The sequence below is a fragment of the Eurytemora carolleeae genome, unplaced genomic scaffold, assembly GCF_000591075.1.
Source record: "Eurytemora carolleeae unplaced genomic scaffold, Eaff_2.0 scaffold726, whole genome shotgun sequence".
NCBI classification, from domain to species: domain Eukaryota; kingdom Metazoa; phylum Arthropoda; class Copepoda; order Calanoida; family Temoridae; genus Eurytemora; species Eurytemora carolleeae.
In genome coordinates, this window is record NW_019396614.1 from 37,578 (window position 1) to 52,445 (window position 14,868).

A 14,868-nucleotide genomic window follows, 5' to 3' on the forward strand; every position below is an offset into this window, starting at 1 on the left:
TCTGTAGTCCTCAATATACCAAAATTAGTCCCGTAAATATTCTCTAAATGTCCTTCAACAGAGAGACAGGGTGCAGGGCCACCATGAGCCGCGCAAAATGACCTCCGGAGCCTCCTGATACGCAGAAAGACCTCCAATCCACACGCAAACGTCTCCGCTTCTGTTGCTATAGTACGTCATCAAGCTTCCACCATTTTGTCTTTCATTCTCATGATGATTAACTAGTTTAAATGATACAATAACATTTAACAATTTTAATTTTAAAGTCTATTTTTGTTTTCTAAATTTCACAAATTCCTTTACTTTTACAGTTTTATATAAAGACTAGCTGAGGGGCCCGGTGTTGCACGAGGATAAAAATCATTTTTTTAGCCTTCAACACCCCCCCCCCCCTCACCCACGAGTGTCCACACTCCACACAAAATTTCAGCCCAATCGGTCCAGCCGACTATAGGCAATATATATATATACATACGAATGTCTTTCATTGAATAGACGAGAATATTTTTTTTCCATAAATATCATGTGGGAATCTTAAGACTACCATCCATTATTTTTAGTGAAATACTTGAATTTCTGCTTTTGTCCTATGCCTTATGGAAATTTTTGCAGGTAACAAATCAATTTAGTGAATTAAAATTTGAAATTTGCTTCTATCTACTGCATAAATTTGCAAGTCCAACAGTTTAAAATATTGATATTTAGATAAAATTCCGCGAATATTTTAATGCTGCCTGTCTTATTTATAAAGTAATGAAACGTCGCAACCATTCACGCAGCGGGATTTCGATTCGACACCCTACCCGTGGTAAACCGTATCTCAAAAAACTACAGCTTCAATCGTAAAGACATATTTCTTCATAACAATTAAATCATTCAAACAAAAAAATTTAAGAATAAGAAAAAAATACTTTATTCATAACATTATCCTTGGATAAGAGTAGAGGTACAGTAACAAAATAGTTAAAATATATATTCACAATGAATACAAATTCAACCATGATTTCTTCCAGAAAGTTCTTTAATACAAGGACATCAAATTTATTCATCGCCTTCGGTTTTAGATTTCTTCTTCTTTTTCTTTTTCTTCTCTCCCTCCTCTTCCTTAACCTCAACTTCCATGTCGGGTTCTTCCTTCTCCCGCTCCTTGTCTTTCTTCTTCTTTTTCTTCTTCTCTGGTTCAGCCTCGACGTCTTCCACCTTTAAAATATAAATAAAATCAGATCTAATGTTAAAATATTAAAAACGCATTAAAAAATTTGAATGGAAAAAGTTGAATTTTAAGTTTAATTGACTATTTAAAGAGACTAACAGAATTTAATATAATTTATGTACGAGACAAAGATAATTTCAAGATAAAAAGTGTGTGGTTCTCATTTTACATAAATGGTTTTAAATTCAGTTAAAATCCCACTTAGTGTACAAATCTCACAAAATCAAACCTCGAGCTGAAATATACAGCAAGAGTAAGAGTTTTGGAATTTTGTTTACTACGTATTTGATATCAGAGTAACTATGACAAGCACATCATTTAACCCAACTGTTCAAAACGAACAGAAATATTGGGTCTAGTGTAAGATAATTTCATCATAATATAAAAAAAGAATTCTAGCGCTTCATAATCAAAGATGGATAAGATAAAAATCTGGAAAGTATAAATTGAAAATCCGGGAAATTAAAATGTAAAAATTATACTAGATGTAAAATTAAATGTATGTTCAGTGTAAAATAATTAGTTCCGAGTAAAAAACAGAGGACCACTAAGGTTGTTCTTATCCCAAAGTGATGAAAGGAAAACGCTAGAAAACTTATCTTTTAACAAAAACCTGCAAATTTTACGCGCGAGCTACCTTAATTTTCTTGGGTTTAGGTTTCTGTTCCTCATCTTCATCCTCAACCTCTCTCTTCCTGGGAAGGGTGACATCAGCTGCTGCCTTGTAGGCCAACACCTCGCTTTTATTCTCATACCTAGAACAATCAATAGTTGAGCTGCAAGTTAGCTCACAAAATAGAAAATATTTCTAAAAATTTAGTTTTAAATTTGTCAGGGTAGCATTTCTCATTCAGGTCTATATATGTACGGGTTACCGTTAGGCACCCATCAGACTGACGTACAAAACAATTTCATCATTCAGGATACAAACTTTCTTTTTTTAACAGTTTCAGTATGTTAACATCTTAACAAGCAATAATTTCACCCTTGATGTTATAATTTTTTTAAGTTCAAAAATTTAGTTTACTATGGCGACAAGAAATAATTTTGTATTTGACAAGACCAAGATAAGAATAAAAATTTTAGAACCACCGAACGCTTTCTGTACTGTGTTCGCCATCCTTTATTTCTTTTATTCTTCATATATGAAGACTAAAAACCTTTTGAGTAATTAAAGTTGCTTACTTGTCGAATTTAGCTGATTGTCTGGCAGTTCCCGAGATCCTGGTTGTATTTCCGCTCTCTAGCTGACGGATCCTACTCTCAACCTTAGCTCTATGCTCCATACCCAGATCAGTAGTAGACTCATCACCCAGAGCATCAACCCTGAACAACGGATCTTTAATCATGTGTGGATTTTGAAGATAATAAAGCCAGAGTTGAAACTTTAGAATGGTGGATACGAGATTGATGCTAGATCCTCTAATCCCGTACTTGTATTCTAAATAATTTATAAACCTCAACCAATCAGAGTAGTGTATATGAAGTCGATAAATTTGAAATTTTGCGCGCCATTTAACATTAATATACAGAAACGGGAGGAACTCTCATTTTAAAAACCGGTTTTTGATTTTTTTCTTCTATACCCAAGAAAGAACGGTTTAAGAAGAAAATAAGCTCAAGGAACTCTTAACTAGTAGATATGTATATCAATGCGCATATTTTTGGTTAATTAATCCCGTATGATAATCGTCAGGGGTTGAAGGTAGCTTTGATTTAAACAGACCAATATTTTATCGATCCTCAAATTAGAACTGCCCACAGTGAATATTAGATATCGAGATTAATCATTCGGGTTTATGCTTTTTGCATATCCAGACAGGATCATAAATGAATCAAATAAGCCCCATTATGTTTAAGTAAAATACTACAACAAAAGTTCAGGGGTACGGAGTTAAAAAAAGTTGTTAAATATCTAAGTCTAAATACAGAAACAAGACTTATGTTAAATCTATAATACCTGCAAGCTAGAGAAGCTTTGGCAGCTAACATCCTGCTGACTTTACCCTTGAGTTTAGTACTAGCTGAACCAACAAGCTGGGCGTGGTAGATTAAACCATACTTGGGCGTGTCATGCTTAGTCTTCAGAGCCTAGACACCAATAAGTATTAGATTATGTGCATAGTTTACTTCGAAATATCAATATTTTAGTAGGATATCAGAGTAACTATGACAAAACACAACACAAACTCAAAATGTTCAAAACGAACATGAATATTGGGTTTAGTGAGCTAGTAGTATTCATCATTAAAAAACGAAGAGTTCATCGCGTTAAACTTAATTTTCTTCTATAAAATACATGTCTTTTTAAGAACACCAAGATACACATTTCAGAGACTTGCGTGAGTTAAGAGGAGGGCATTCTTATTCACAACGGTATCATTAAAGCCTGTCACTTATCATCGTACAACTGTGTACTCCAGTTTAAAAAGGAACCCAAAATTAAAAATCAATTTTTAACAAGGATATCTGGTGCATTAGCGATCAGACTTCGCGTTTGGTGAACCAGTGTAAATCGGACATTCAATTCTTCAAGTAACACGTACAGGCATTTAAAATTCAACAAGCTTGCTTAAAATTAGAACAAAAGGAATTGGAAGCATTGCTCTTTTTCATCTGATTGACGATGAAGGGGGTGCAGAGCATCCATGAGCCCCACAAACTAATCTCCGGAGCCTCCTTATCCGTAAAAGGGTCTCCAAACCAACTCCTAGCCAAACAAAATAGTCTCCGAGCCTCTTACTACGTCTGCCAGGCTCCCCAACTATCTCAGGTCCGGCAATTACATTTCCAAAACCAAATATCTGGCTTTTACAGTCACCTAAAGCTATTTTTTCAAAAAATCTCAAAATGTTAATAAAGTTGTTATTGTATTTTTGAGATTTAGGCTTTTATTTTGTTTTCCAAATTACACAAATGTGCAGAACTACTGCAGCTTTTTATAAAGAAAGACACATTTTATATCACTTAACACAGAGGTGTATTATGTACAAAACTTATTAGACTACCACCAATACTTACTTGAAATACAATTAAACCACAAATTTAAGTATTTCTCAAAAACTATTGTTTGGTGAGTTGGTGGTAGTCTAATTAGATTCTATATATGATTCACCTGCGAAATGATTTTAAAATTTGTCTATCTTTATATGAAGCTGGAATAGTTCTGCACCGTAAAGAATCTGTGAAATTTAGAAAAACAAAATAAGAAGTCTGAATCTCAACAGTAAATTGTTTATGTACCATTAAAAACTTTATGATCATGCGAGATATTGTCGAAAAGGAGGCTTTTGGTGAATGTAAAAGTTAAGTATTTGTTTTTGGATATCGGCTTGCTGAACGTGGAGACAGAGCTGGTTACTCTGGCAGACATAGCAAGGGGCTCGGACACGATTTTGATTTTCTAGGAGTTAGCTGGCAGGCCATTCTGCGAATCAGGAGGCTACGGAGATAAGTTTGCGGGGCTCATGGATGCTCTGCACCCCCTCCCTCGAATGACTCACCTTAAACAACGCTTTCTCAGCTCCAAGAATCTGTACAGTACTGGCGGGATGCTTGGCCAGGTTGATCAAGCTACCAGCGTGAGATATAAGACGGGCGCCAACCAGTTCTCCAACTGAACATGCGAGTCACAATAATGGTGTCGAATTTAATTCGGTTAAAGTTCAAGAGTTTTCTCTCCATAATCATTCTCAGGCCGAATTTAAAAAACTTAAACCGCGTCTCAAATTGCGACACAACTCAAACATGGTTGGTTCTGCTTAAAATTGTATTTGGCGTTTCTTAAAGTAAACCGGCACTCAATTGGAACCGGTTTTTGACGGTTCAGCAACGCGGCGCATTTCTACTACAGGAAAATATACAACGATTATCAAAAATTAAATAATTTTAAACCTTGAAAACGCTTATATCTTTCACATTATTGATCAGATAGAGGTGTCAAGGGTACCATTGGGAATCTGGCAATGACATCTTAGCATGAAGGTTCACTTGATTAAACTCACCAAGGATAGTTAGGTTGGGTGCAATAGCCATCATTCTGTTCTTCAGATAATCATACAACTGAGCCCGATAGTTCTAAATTATATTTAATTATTTTCATAACATGATTAATTTCAGTTTTTCTTTTTGGATAAAGATGATAACTAATTTTTCTGCAAATCAAATTCTTTTCGTCTTTTAGAACTGCAGAAATATTAAGTTAAGGTCAGAGTAACTATGACATATAGCACATCAGAGACTAATCTAAATCATAACGATTTATAAAAAGTCTAGTGTAGATTTGTGTTCATCATATAAATATTTTAATTTGAATAATAATCTAAATTATGAAGTAAGAACTTCTAAATATTAATCTTAACATTAAGAATTGGTTTCTGCTGTGGTGTGGATACAGGCCTTGTAGATGAACGTAGAATTTCCACCTCAAGATATTTTTACATTTCATGAATTTAAATTATTTATCCAAAATTTAAGAAATGGGTCGACTAAACCCTGCCTAACCTGGATTTCGACAACCTGCTCACATAAATGCTTTATATTAGTGATATCTTCTTCAGATATCTCAGTACCCATGGAGATCTCAGCAGCTTCCTTCACCTTCTCTTCAACCTGGAAAATAAGATTTTTTTAAAAGTTCAGTTTAGAACTTGGAAACAAGCCATGAAGTTATAAGAACTAAGATATATAAAATATTGAGTGTATATCAGATTAGTACAAATTGTTTCTAAAAAAGATTCCGAAGCTTCTAGAGAAAGCTGAAGAATATTATTTCCAGAAATATTGATATATCCTAGTTCAGGATACAGACTCAAAGATAAGCTCTGAGCTGGGTTTTAACTTGGAAATAAGTTCTTCAGTTCAACGATTTGTTTTCCAATACTTGTCCATTGGAACTCATTCGAAAATATACATCAATTAATAATATGTCATAGAAAAAGAAACGAACAGCAATGATTAAAGCCTGAAATTTTTCAGATTGTTTCTAAAAAAGATTCCGAAGCTTCTAGAGAAAGCTGAAGAATATGTTTCCCAGAAATATTGATATATCCCAGTTCAGGATACAGACTCAAAGATAAGCTCTGAGCTGGGTTTTAACTAGGAAATAATTCAGGATAAAAGTTTTAATTCGTTCCCGAAAACTGAATAGTATTACAGTCTTTTATCCCCAGGCCTTGGTCCGATTTTAAAGAATTAAAACCGCGTCGCTGATCAACCAAAAAACGATTCCAATTCAGCACCGGGTCAAATCTCGAAGAAACATTAAATACGATTTCAAGTGAAACCAATCGTGTTTGTACCGCGTCCCATATTTGAGCCGCAGCTCAAATTCATTCAATTCGGCCTCAGGACGTTTTCCTACTTCACAGCAATAGTTTGCCTTATAATTGTTAAAATTGTTTCTAAAAAAGATTCCGAAGCTTTTAGAGAAAGCTGAAGAATATGTTTTCTAGAAATATTGATATATCCTAGTTCAGGATACAGACTCGAAGATAAGCTCTGAGCTGGGTTTTAACTAGGAAATCCTAAATCTTAAACTCTCACCTCTTCAGGAAGTACGTCTGATAAATCTATACTTTTGGCGTTCTCGCGCATTCCCATGAGCTCAACGGTCCTCACATAGGCCAGGTTATCTGTGATAATCTTTCCCATCTCGGGGAAATGCCATCCATACCTAATAATAGCATTATCAAAGATCCTTTAAAACTTTGTCCAATTCATAGAAAAAAGGTTCCCAATAAAAACTTCATTTTAACTTTTAAATTATTAAGACTACAAAAATTCAAGCCAAAATACCACAATTTAAGCCAAATTACCACAAAAACACAAATGTTTTTTTACTGAACCCCTTTCAATGAAATAAAAAGTTTGCTAGAATTACCATTCTCGACAGCGCATAATATAATTGTTCAGCTCTTTGTCCAAATCGTCCAACAAATTCACAGCCTAAATTTTCAGAAAATGTTATTGCAAAATAAAATCACGCGTGAGCGGATTTCTCGATTTGCTATTAAACGAATTTTCATCATTAAACGAGGCTGGTCGGAGAACTTACCTGGACAATCATGGTGTCGATCTTGTCGGGGGAGAACTTTAGCTTGTACCGGGAGAGGGAATGAGCCAAACCAAGCTCCATGGCGGCCATATCTTTATCAGCAACACCTATACAGAGCAGAGTTAAAATTAAGTCCTTGAACCTGAACGATGTCAAATTAAAGTTTGCAAATTTAACTAGTAAAATAGGGAGGATCTTCAATATTTTTTTTTTATTTCTTCCAGTGCTTAGAATCCATTTGATTTTGATGCGGATTTTTTTCGCTTATATTTATCTTTTAACTTGATGAACCATTCATAAATGACAATTTTTTTTATAATCTCTTTTTTTTAAAGTTTAGATTTGAGATTAAGTTTTTTCTTCTTCAGTTTTTGGTCGATATTTTACTCCGTTTTTATTTTATATTTTATCCGTGGATCCGCATATTTCTGCGGATCCGGATCCAAGAAGCCAAAATCTTAAGGATCCAAAGGATCCGGATCCTATACACTGATTTCTTCGACGATATCGGTTTTTAGTCTTGCTTACAAGGTCCATGCTTAAATGAAAATCCAGAAAAGAATTGGCGTAATTTGAATCTAAAAAAAATCGGGGTAATGCTCAAGATTCATGCTTGTGTTCTTAACCAGAAAAAATAACCACAAGCATGAATCTTGAACATTACCCCGACTTCCTTGGATTCAAATTTCCACAAGTTTCATTATTCAGACAGAAAAGCCTAGTCACAAGTTCAATCTAAGAAAGAAACTCAAGATTCCAATCCAATCCAATCCAATCCAATCCAATCCAATCCAATCCAATCCAATCCAATCCAATCCAATCCAATCCAATCCAATCCAATCCAATCCAATCCAATCCAATCCAATCCAATCCAATCCAATCCAACAAAGAGGTTCTACCTGTGATGAGTCCAGATGCCTGTGAACGAATGCAACGCATAAGTTCACTCACTTTACTGTCGAACACACAGTTTAGGTTCATCTTATCCTGGATAGAGTTCCCGAGTTTAGCGTCGGCAACAGCTAAGCTCTCATGGGCATCCTCAGCAATAATTTTTTTCAACATTTTCTTCAAGGATTTCGACATTTTACCCTCGACAGCCGCTGTCGTGGCGGCCAAGGCCTCCGTGGTGTCCTCAAATTTTTGAAATTTTTTCAGTTTAACAACATTCTTAGCCGAGTCAACAGTCTCAAAATCTTCGTAAAGATTGTCCGACTGTTGTAACTTCTTCTCGTCTAGGAGTTTGAATATAGCGTACCCCGCCGGGGTCTCAAACAGGACCAACATTCTATCTGCAACAAGATGGTTGGTTAGAAACCCCTAGAACATGAATATGGTTTAGAAGACAAGCTTGTGGGGGAACTGGCCCTTGGACAAACCGAAGGTAGATCTCATGTACTGCTTCAGGGCAGCTCCTTCCTTCTCCTTCTTGATAGCATCCATCACCTAGGAACAGTACATTCATAATTTATTTTATCTCAGAAGACAATATCCATTGAAATGGTTGGAATTCTCGTGATAAATATGATAATAACCTTAATTCATGCGTCTTGTATATATACCTATGCAAGACAGATCCCTTATTGCTATCACACTGACCCAATAAATTCACTCTTGATCCAGAAGTACCCTGCCCATCAAGTTTGTATAATAAGTTAGTTATTCTCGATACGCTCCAATATACGGAAAATTAAATCTACTAAGATATAGATAGAAAACTTGTATGACGTCAATCTCGCCTCAATTATAAATATAGTCTATAATATGAGAAAACATTTTCGCACATTAGAGCGCATCGACAGTTACAAACCTTAATATACAACTTGCTGTAAACCCAAATATGAAGGGTTGAAAAAAGGGAGATTATAAAAATTCTCATTTCTGACTGGTTTTAGGATTCATATTCATATTTCATATTCATATTTCATATTTTTATTCAACTACAAAGCACGAGATAATACAAATAAAAAATCACAATTTACTATGTAGTTTGGACCCGCCTAACAGAAAAGAATATACAGGGTGCTGATTTTTTTGTATGTAAAAAAACTTTGTTGAAATGGCATTATTAAAGTAGTGTTTTAAGGTAATTGTTCAGCATTTTGAAGCAGAATTTGGAAGGTTAAAACTATTCTATGAGATAAACAAAAGATTTTTTTTTTGTAAAAAAAACTCAATTAATCTTGAAGAATAACCTGGATCCGGATCATAATTAAATGGATCCTAAGCACTGCTTTTAAAAATTAATGCGTTTGAATGTTGGTTTCAAGCGGCAATTTCTTTGGCATAATTCAAAACTTACAATGTCGAAGATATGTTTTGTTGACATGACGTATTTTTAAATTTAAATTTCATTATTAAACCATCCATGTTCTCTACGATCGTACGAGATGACACACATTTTTTTGGTGGACCAAATCGATTTAGTTATGGATACAAGCAAGCAACATTTCTATTAAGGAAAGTTTATCAACAGCCCCGTTGTAATTATATACTTTGCGTGTCTGTCTGTTTTCTGTATCCAAAAAACGTCAAACTAATGAACTGCTTTACCGATCAGACCTGAAGATTTTGTGATACCTAACATGACCCCAGGATTATGGATGATTAAAATTTCAAAAATTTCATTTTTATCAAATTTTAAAAATACTAGAAATTCAAGGCGCTTCGCGCCCTTCTTTCTAGCCTTAGAGGGCGCTTCGCACCCATCTCCTAAATTAATTGTGAACATGTTCTCTTTGTGTACATCGTAAAACAAAACAAAAATAATTCGCGGGATTTCACAAAAAATTTCGCGGATTTTCAAAATTTTAAAAACTTTAATGACGATAGAATTTTGATGGAGACAAATATTTGAAATTTTGATGATTCATAGACCTTCCCTGGAGTCCCTAGATGTCCCACAAAAAATTTGGGCCCGATCGGTTCAGCCGTTTTAACGTTTATTGGATACAAACAGACAGACAGACAAACAGACAGACAAGCCAAATTTATATATAGATGCCAACTTTCTTGTTTGTTATTTTTATACAATTATACAATGAGAAAATGTTCAAACTTGAAATAAAAGATGTTTAACCTGCTTGTCAACCTCAGCCTGGTCCTTCTTCCTCTGCTCAGAAGGAGCATACTCAACCTTCTTCTTCTCGAAGATATCTCCTTCCTTCTTAGCCTTGTTCTCAGCCTTCACGCGGGCAAAGTAAGCGTCGTTGATGCTCTCGGGGACCTCAATAATTAAGTAAATTTCAATTTACTAATTAATTTATTACTAAAAACTACATAAACATATTATTGCTAAACAAGTTTCTTAGATAGGATACAAGGAAACCAAAATGGACGTCATATCTGGTACACCAGATTTTGATTTGCTGTTTTAGTCTGAAATAGCCATACTTTTTTCTTTCCTGAGCTGTATTTATCAACGCTAAGTAGTCTGTCAAGTGAAATAACGTGAAGTTTATTTTTACGAAAAATCTACCTTGACGGAGGAGACGTCGATCTTGGTCTTGGTAGCAATGATGAACTTCTGGTTAATCCTAGAGAACAACAATATAATCTTTATCTTAAAATTTTAGAGAAAACTTTAACCCCTGACATGATTTTTCAGTCCCCCGCCCCAGCATACATTCTAGTACCAAATCTTCTTGGCTTCATTCCAGCCTCCCCCCCCCCTGTTCAAAGGCTACGATATTGTCGACTTAATATTGAAATGTTCACCCCTCGATTGCCAACTCTAAATGTCTATTAACAGGTGGGTCGTGTGAGGTAATGATTATTATATCCTGAACTCTAGTAGATAATTCTCATATGAACAATCTATTTGAATGGACCAGGAAGCTCAAAAAATTAAACCTTGAAAATAAAACCATTTTCCTTTCCTACTGTTATTTCTGTTTAAACACGCTAATATTTTAACGTTCAATCATTTCAATTCAATTGAAGAAATAATCACAAAGATTTAAATAACTAAACTCTAGATTTCAAGAGGATAAATTTATTGTTACCTTCTCATTGGGCAACCGTTCAGTGTCATGGGCCCGGTGATCAGGAGAAGACCAGTCTCCAGCTGCTTCAGCACTACGACGTGCTTGCCCTATAACAGGATTAAAATGTTATCTGTTGAATTTCTTAGTACTCAAGAAAGTTAAAGGCCATGTGTGTAATCGTAAATTAATGTTATTTTTTTTTATGAATTGTGTTAAAAAAACCTCCCACTCAATTACAGAGACTTCACTCCTGTCCCAATCAAAAGATTCGTGTTCCTTGAAACACTAACCTTGTGAACTCCAGCGAGGATGATGGCAACAACTCCGGGAGTGATGGAGCTCCTCAGCTTCCTGGCATGGCTCTTAAAACAGCTCTGGTGCAGCTTCTACACAAATAAATTCTGTAAAGCGAAGTTCAGTTTATTTCACAATTAAACAATAACACATTAAGTCATCCGCGAAAGTTTAGAAAATAATGCGATGTTTGGAAAAAATATTTCTACAATTTCTTCAAGTGACATTTTCTGAAAAATTAAGATTATTAACCAGGACTCAGGAGACTGCATATTAATTCTATATATAAATTTAGCTTGTCTGGCAGTTTGTTTTTCTGTTTGTATCCAATAAACGTCAAAACGGCCGAACCGATGGAACCCAAATTTTGTGTGGGGAAGGTTTATAAACTTTTGTATGTTTTATTTTGTACAAAGAGAAGATGCTCACAGATTAAGTCACAATTTAAAGCTTAGTAGTGATATATTCCGAAGACAAAATGAAGACTTTTGTTTTGAACCCATGATCCGTTTTCAGCAGTGTGTAACACGTTCTAAATATTACACATTTTAAAATTGCAGACAGGAATGTGAAAAGAATGAAATGTGAATACGTGAACTATGTGCGATTAACTAAAATGCAAAGCAAGTGTCCCCCCAGTCCCCAGTTGAGAAACCCTTTTATGTACCTTTGCGGGCTTAGCGACAGTTGGGTAGTCCATGCAGTTTCCAAGCTTCTTCACGCGGACCATTCTGAGATATTTATTAAGTTATAACTACGTAAAAAAATTGATTAAAACGTTTAGAAGCTTTTCTGGAATAAATAATTTTTTTAAAACTTAAAATTAAACCTAACCTAACCCTAAATAATACAAAATTACTTATATTATAGGTCATAAAGGGGGGCGGGGGTGTCCATAAATCGTATACTAGGACGGACCCGGCTAAGGGGCCGGGCGCTGCGGCCACATTTACATTATTTCCATGTGTTACATATGAGATCCATTTACAAAATTGAAAGGAAGTATGTGGGGGGAGGGGTCCAAAAATCGTTAAAGGATAGACCCCAAGCAGGTATTGGAGAATTAGATATTGGTTAAAGGTCTAACTTTTTTTAAAGACCAGAGCCAATCATTTTTTTTAAAAAGAAGTTTCGACTCAACCCGATTTTGGCGGCGTTAATGAGTGATTGGGTCTGTCCTAGTGAACGATTTTTGGCCCCCCCCCCCCTCCTATCAATTTTGTACATGGGTGTGACAGGAAGTTTCTTAACTTAACCTAACCCGTGGCCGCAGCGCTCGGCCCCCTAGCCCATCCTAGCCGCAGCGCTCGGCCCAGAAAATGTCTTAACTAACCTAACCCGTGGCCGCAGCGCTCGGCCCCCTAGCCTGTCCTAGCCGCAGCGCACGGCCCAGAAAATGTCTTAACTAACCTGACCCGTGGCCGCAGCGCTCGGCCCAGAAAGTATCTTAACCTAACCTAACCCTAAATAACAAAGAAATAAATAATAATAAATTTGCTGAAAAATAAATGGTCATGTACAAAATCCATAGGAGGGGGGGGGCTGGGGGGGGGTCCAAAAATCGTATACTAGGACAGCCCCCACATTTTAATCCGATTTTGATAAAAACTAAATAAAAAATTTAATAATCTGTAGTTTTATTTTACGAAAATTATTATAATCCATGAATTCTTGAGAACTAAATATTTTTGAAAGTCATGCAATAAAAAGCATCCCTGAAAATGTATACATGCAGTGAATTGAACAGCTTTCTATTTATTTTAGTCTATAGGGGTCGCGCGCTGTTGCAGTTTATGGTCGGACACTAAATGTTGTAGAAAATCCCATTTAGACAGTACTTAATTCCTCCGTATTTAGGACGTTAGTAAGTAGAGATGTTATATGTTTGCAAAAAGTACGGATGAAAAAATTCCGGCTCTGATCTAAGATTACAAAATCAGGCAATCTGTATATGAAATGCATAAGACCATGCTTTGAGACGTTAATTTACAAAGACAATTTCAAACAGATCCTCTGCATGATGCACATCTTACAAACCTGACAACACCGGAGTCCAGTTCGTAGTTACGGGGCTTTCCCTTGTTCTTGTTCTTGGCCATTTTCTTCTAAAAATCACAGGTTCCAATTTGATTCTTTGGCGTCCTTTAAATGATGCACAGTACTTAAACGATAAATCGGCTTAATAATTAGATGGTTCATGATCTATAACTTTACATATTTGGAGATTAGTAAGACAGTGCTTTTGAAGAATTTTGGGTTTTCTGTGCCTTGCTCAACGAGTTACCACACGTGGAATGAGGTTGTAGGTTTGGTATGGTTTATAGGAAACAAAAAGTGTACACTCGCGAGTTTCAAGGCTTTATATTTTGGCGGCTAGAATGTTTTTTTGATTTTTAAAAATAAAATGCAAAGCATTTAAACTGATTTTAAAATAAGAAATATTTTTTCAAATTTTCATTTTTATTCTAACAAAATATTATTTAAAGATGATGAAAAATCACTATTTGATCTTATGATTTCCAATTCTGGCGGAACAAGTCCGGCCACGTAATGATATTGCCGTGCAGTTAGCAGTAAATTAGTCAAAGACGACATTTAAAAGAATATTTCTTCACAACAAAACTGAAAGATTAAATACATAAAATTAGGACATTATATCGATTGAAAAAAAGGAAAAGGTTAATTGGTTTAAACTTATTTTTTTAAAAATCATTGTGTAACATGAGAAATGATCAATGATTGAGAAAATACAACAATCAGAGAAAAAATTCATCGCTCCTTTCAAAATTTGTTAAAAAATTTAAATTTGAAAATAAATGTGAACAAATTCTTACTTTGGACTTCTTGATAAGCTAAGGGGAGCTAAAATTTGTGGCCACGGCATACTTGTTTTTTAATTATTTTTGGCAATTTTTTTAACGTAAATTTTGTAAAATAAAGACGATCAAATTTGTCAAGAACTATTTTCTGCCGCGGCAAAATTCAAGGAATTGCGCAGATTATCATACGGCTTGTGAGGCATTAAAAATAAAAAATCGTAATTTAAAACTATTCCTGACTCTCCTGACAGAAGTCATAAATACGATATTTTTGTTGTGGACATATCTTTGCATATATTAAGTTTAAAATCTATTAAAAAGAAAATATATTTTTAATTTTAACATTTTACAGATTTTTGAGGATGGGGTATGGTTCAGGACCTGGTCCTATACCTCCTCGCTGGTTAAACTGTCCAAGGAAGTCGGATGCATTGGTGGCGAACAGGTTTGGGTATATTCCTAGAGAACGATTTTTGGACCCCCCCCCCCCCCCCCCCCCCC

At 35.2% G+C, this 14,868-nt stretch overlaps 3 protein-coding genes across 3 annotated transcripts in view; 1 reads left to right on the forward strand and 2 right to left on the reverse strand.

Moving 5' to 3' along the window:
• Positions 1–889: 889 nt before the first annotated feature.
• On the reverse strand, positions 890–8,571 carry LOC111706334 (nucleolar protein 58). The gene is made up of 11 exons (XM_023479180.1): positions 8,168–8,571; positions 7,269–7,375; positions 7,095–7,159; positions 6,758–6,887; positions 5,717–5,824; positions 5,218–5,290; positions 4,717–4,829; positions 3,174–3,304; positions 2,399–2,539; positions 1,851–1,968; positions 890–1,200 (listed from the first exon to the last, which is right to left on the reverse strand). The coding sequence occupies exons 1-11, from the start codon at positions 8,553–8,555 to the stop codon at positions 1,042–1,044; spliced, it is 1,533 nt and encodes a 510-aa protein (XP_023334948.1). The 5' UTR covers positions 8,556–8,571; the 3' UTR covers positions 890–1,041.
• Positions 8,560–12,309, reverse strand: LOC111706335 (60S ribosomal protein L6). Its single transcript, XM_023479181.1, has 6 exons — positions 12,216–12,309; positions 11,545–11,640; positions 11,273–11,361; positions 10,747–10,804; positions 10,348–10,494; positions 8,560–8,714 (listed from the first exon to the last, which is right to left on the reverse strand). Exons 1-6 carry the CDS (start codon positions 12,276–12,278, stop codon positions 8,607–8,609), a joined length of 561 nt encoding a protein of 186 aa, XP_023334949.1. The 5' UTR covers positions 12,279–12,309; the 3' UTR covers positions 8,560–8,606.
• A 2,388-nt stretch (positions 12,310–14,697) lies between these two features.
• Positions 14,698–14,868, forward strand: part of LOC111706330 (mRNA-capping enzyme) — a 13,467-nt gene continuing 13,296 nt past the window's right edge. Inside the window, exon 1 of the mRNA XM_023479176.1 lies at positions 14,698–14,830. Within this exon, the coding sequence (XP_023334944.1) occupies positions 14,730–14,830 (101 nt within the window). The 5' untranslated portion in view covers positions 14,698–14,729. The remainder of the gene's footprint in view (positions 14,831–14,868) is intronic.

Bases quoted from the DNA above. Each gene is read 5' to 3' on its own strand.
- LOC111706334 (XM_023479180.1), bottom strand. From the start codon at position 8,555: ATGTTGGTCCTGTTTGAGACCCCGGCGGGGTACGCTATATTCAAACTC. The intron at 3,305-4,716 runs GTGAGTCATTCG...ATTGGTGTCTAG, and splicing joins CTGAGAAAGCGTTGTTTAAG to GCTCTGAAGACTAAGCATGA. The intron at 2,540-3,173 runs GTATTATAGATT...TCCGTTGTTCAG, and splicing joins AAAGCTTCTCTAGCTTGCAG to GGTTGATGCTCTGGGTGATG.
- LOC111706335 (XM_023479181.1), bottom strand. From the start codon at position 12,278: ATGGTCCGCGTGAAGAAGCTTGGAAACTGCATGGACTACCCAACTGTC. The intron at 11,362-11,544 runs GTTAGTGTTTCA...ATCCTGTTATAG, and splicing joins TCCTCGCTGGAGTTCACAAG to GGCAAGCACGTCGTAGTGCT. The intron at 10,805-11,272 runs GTAACAATAAAT...GTTGTTCTCTAG, and splicing joins AACGGTTGCCCAATGAGAAG to GATTAACCAGAAGTTCATCA.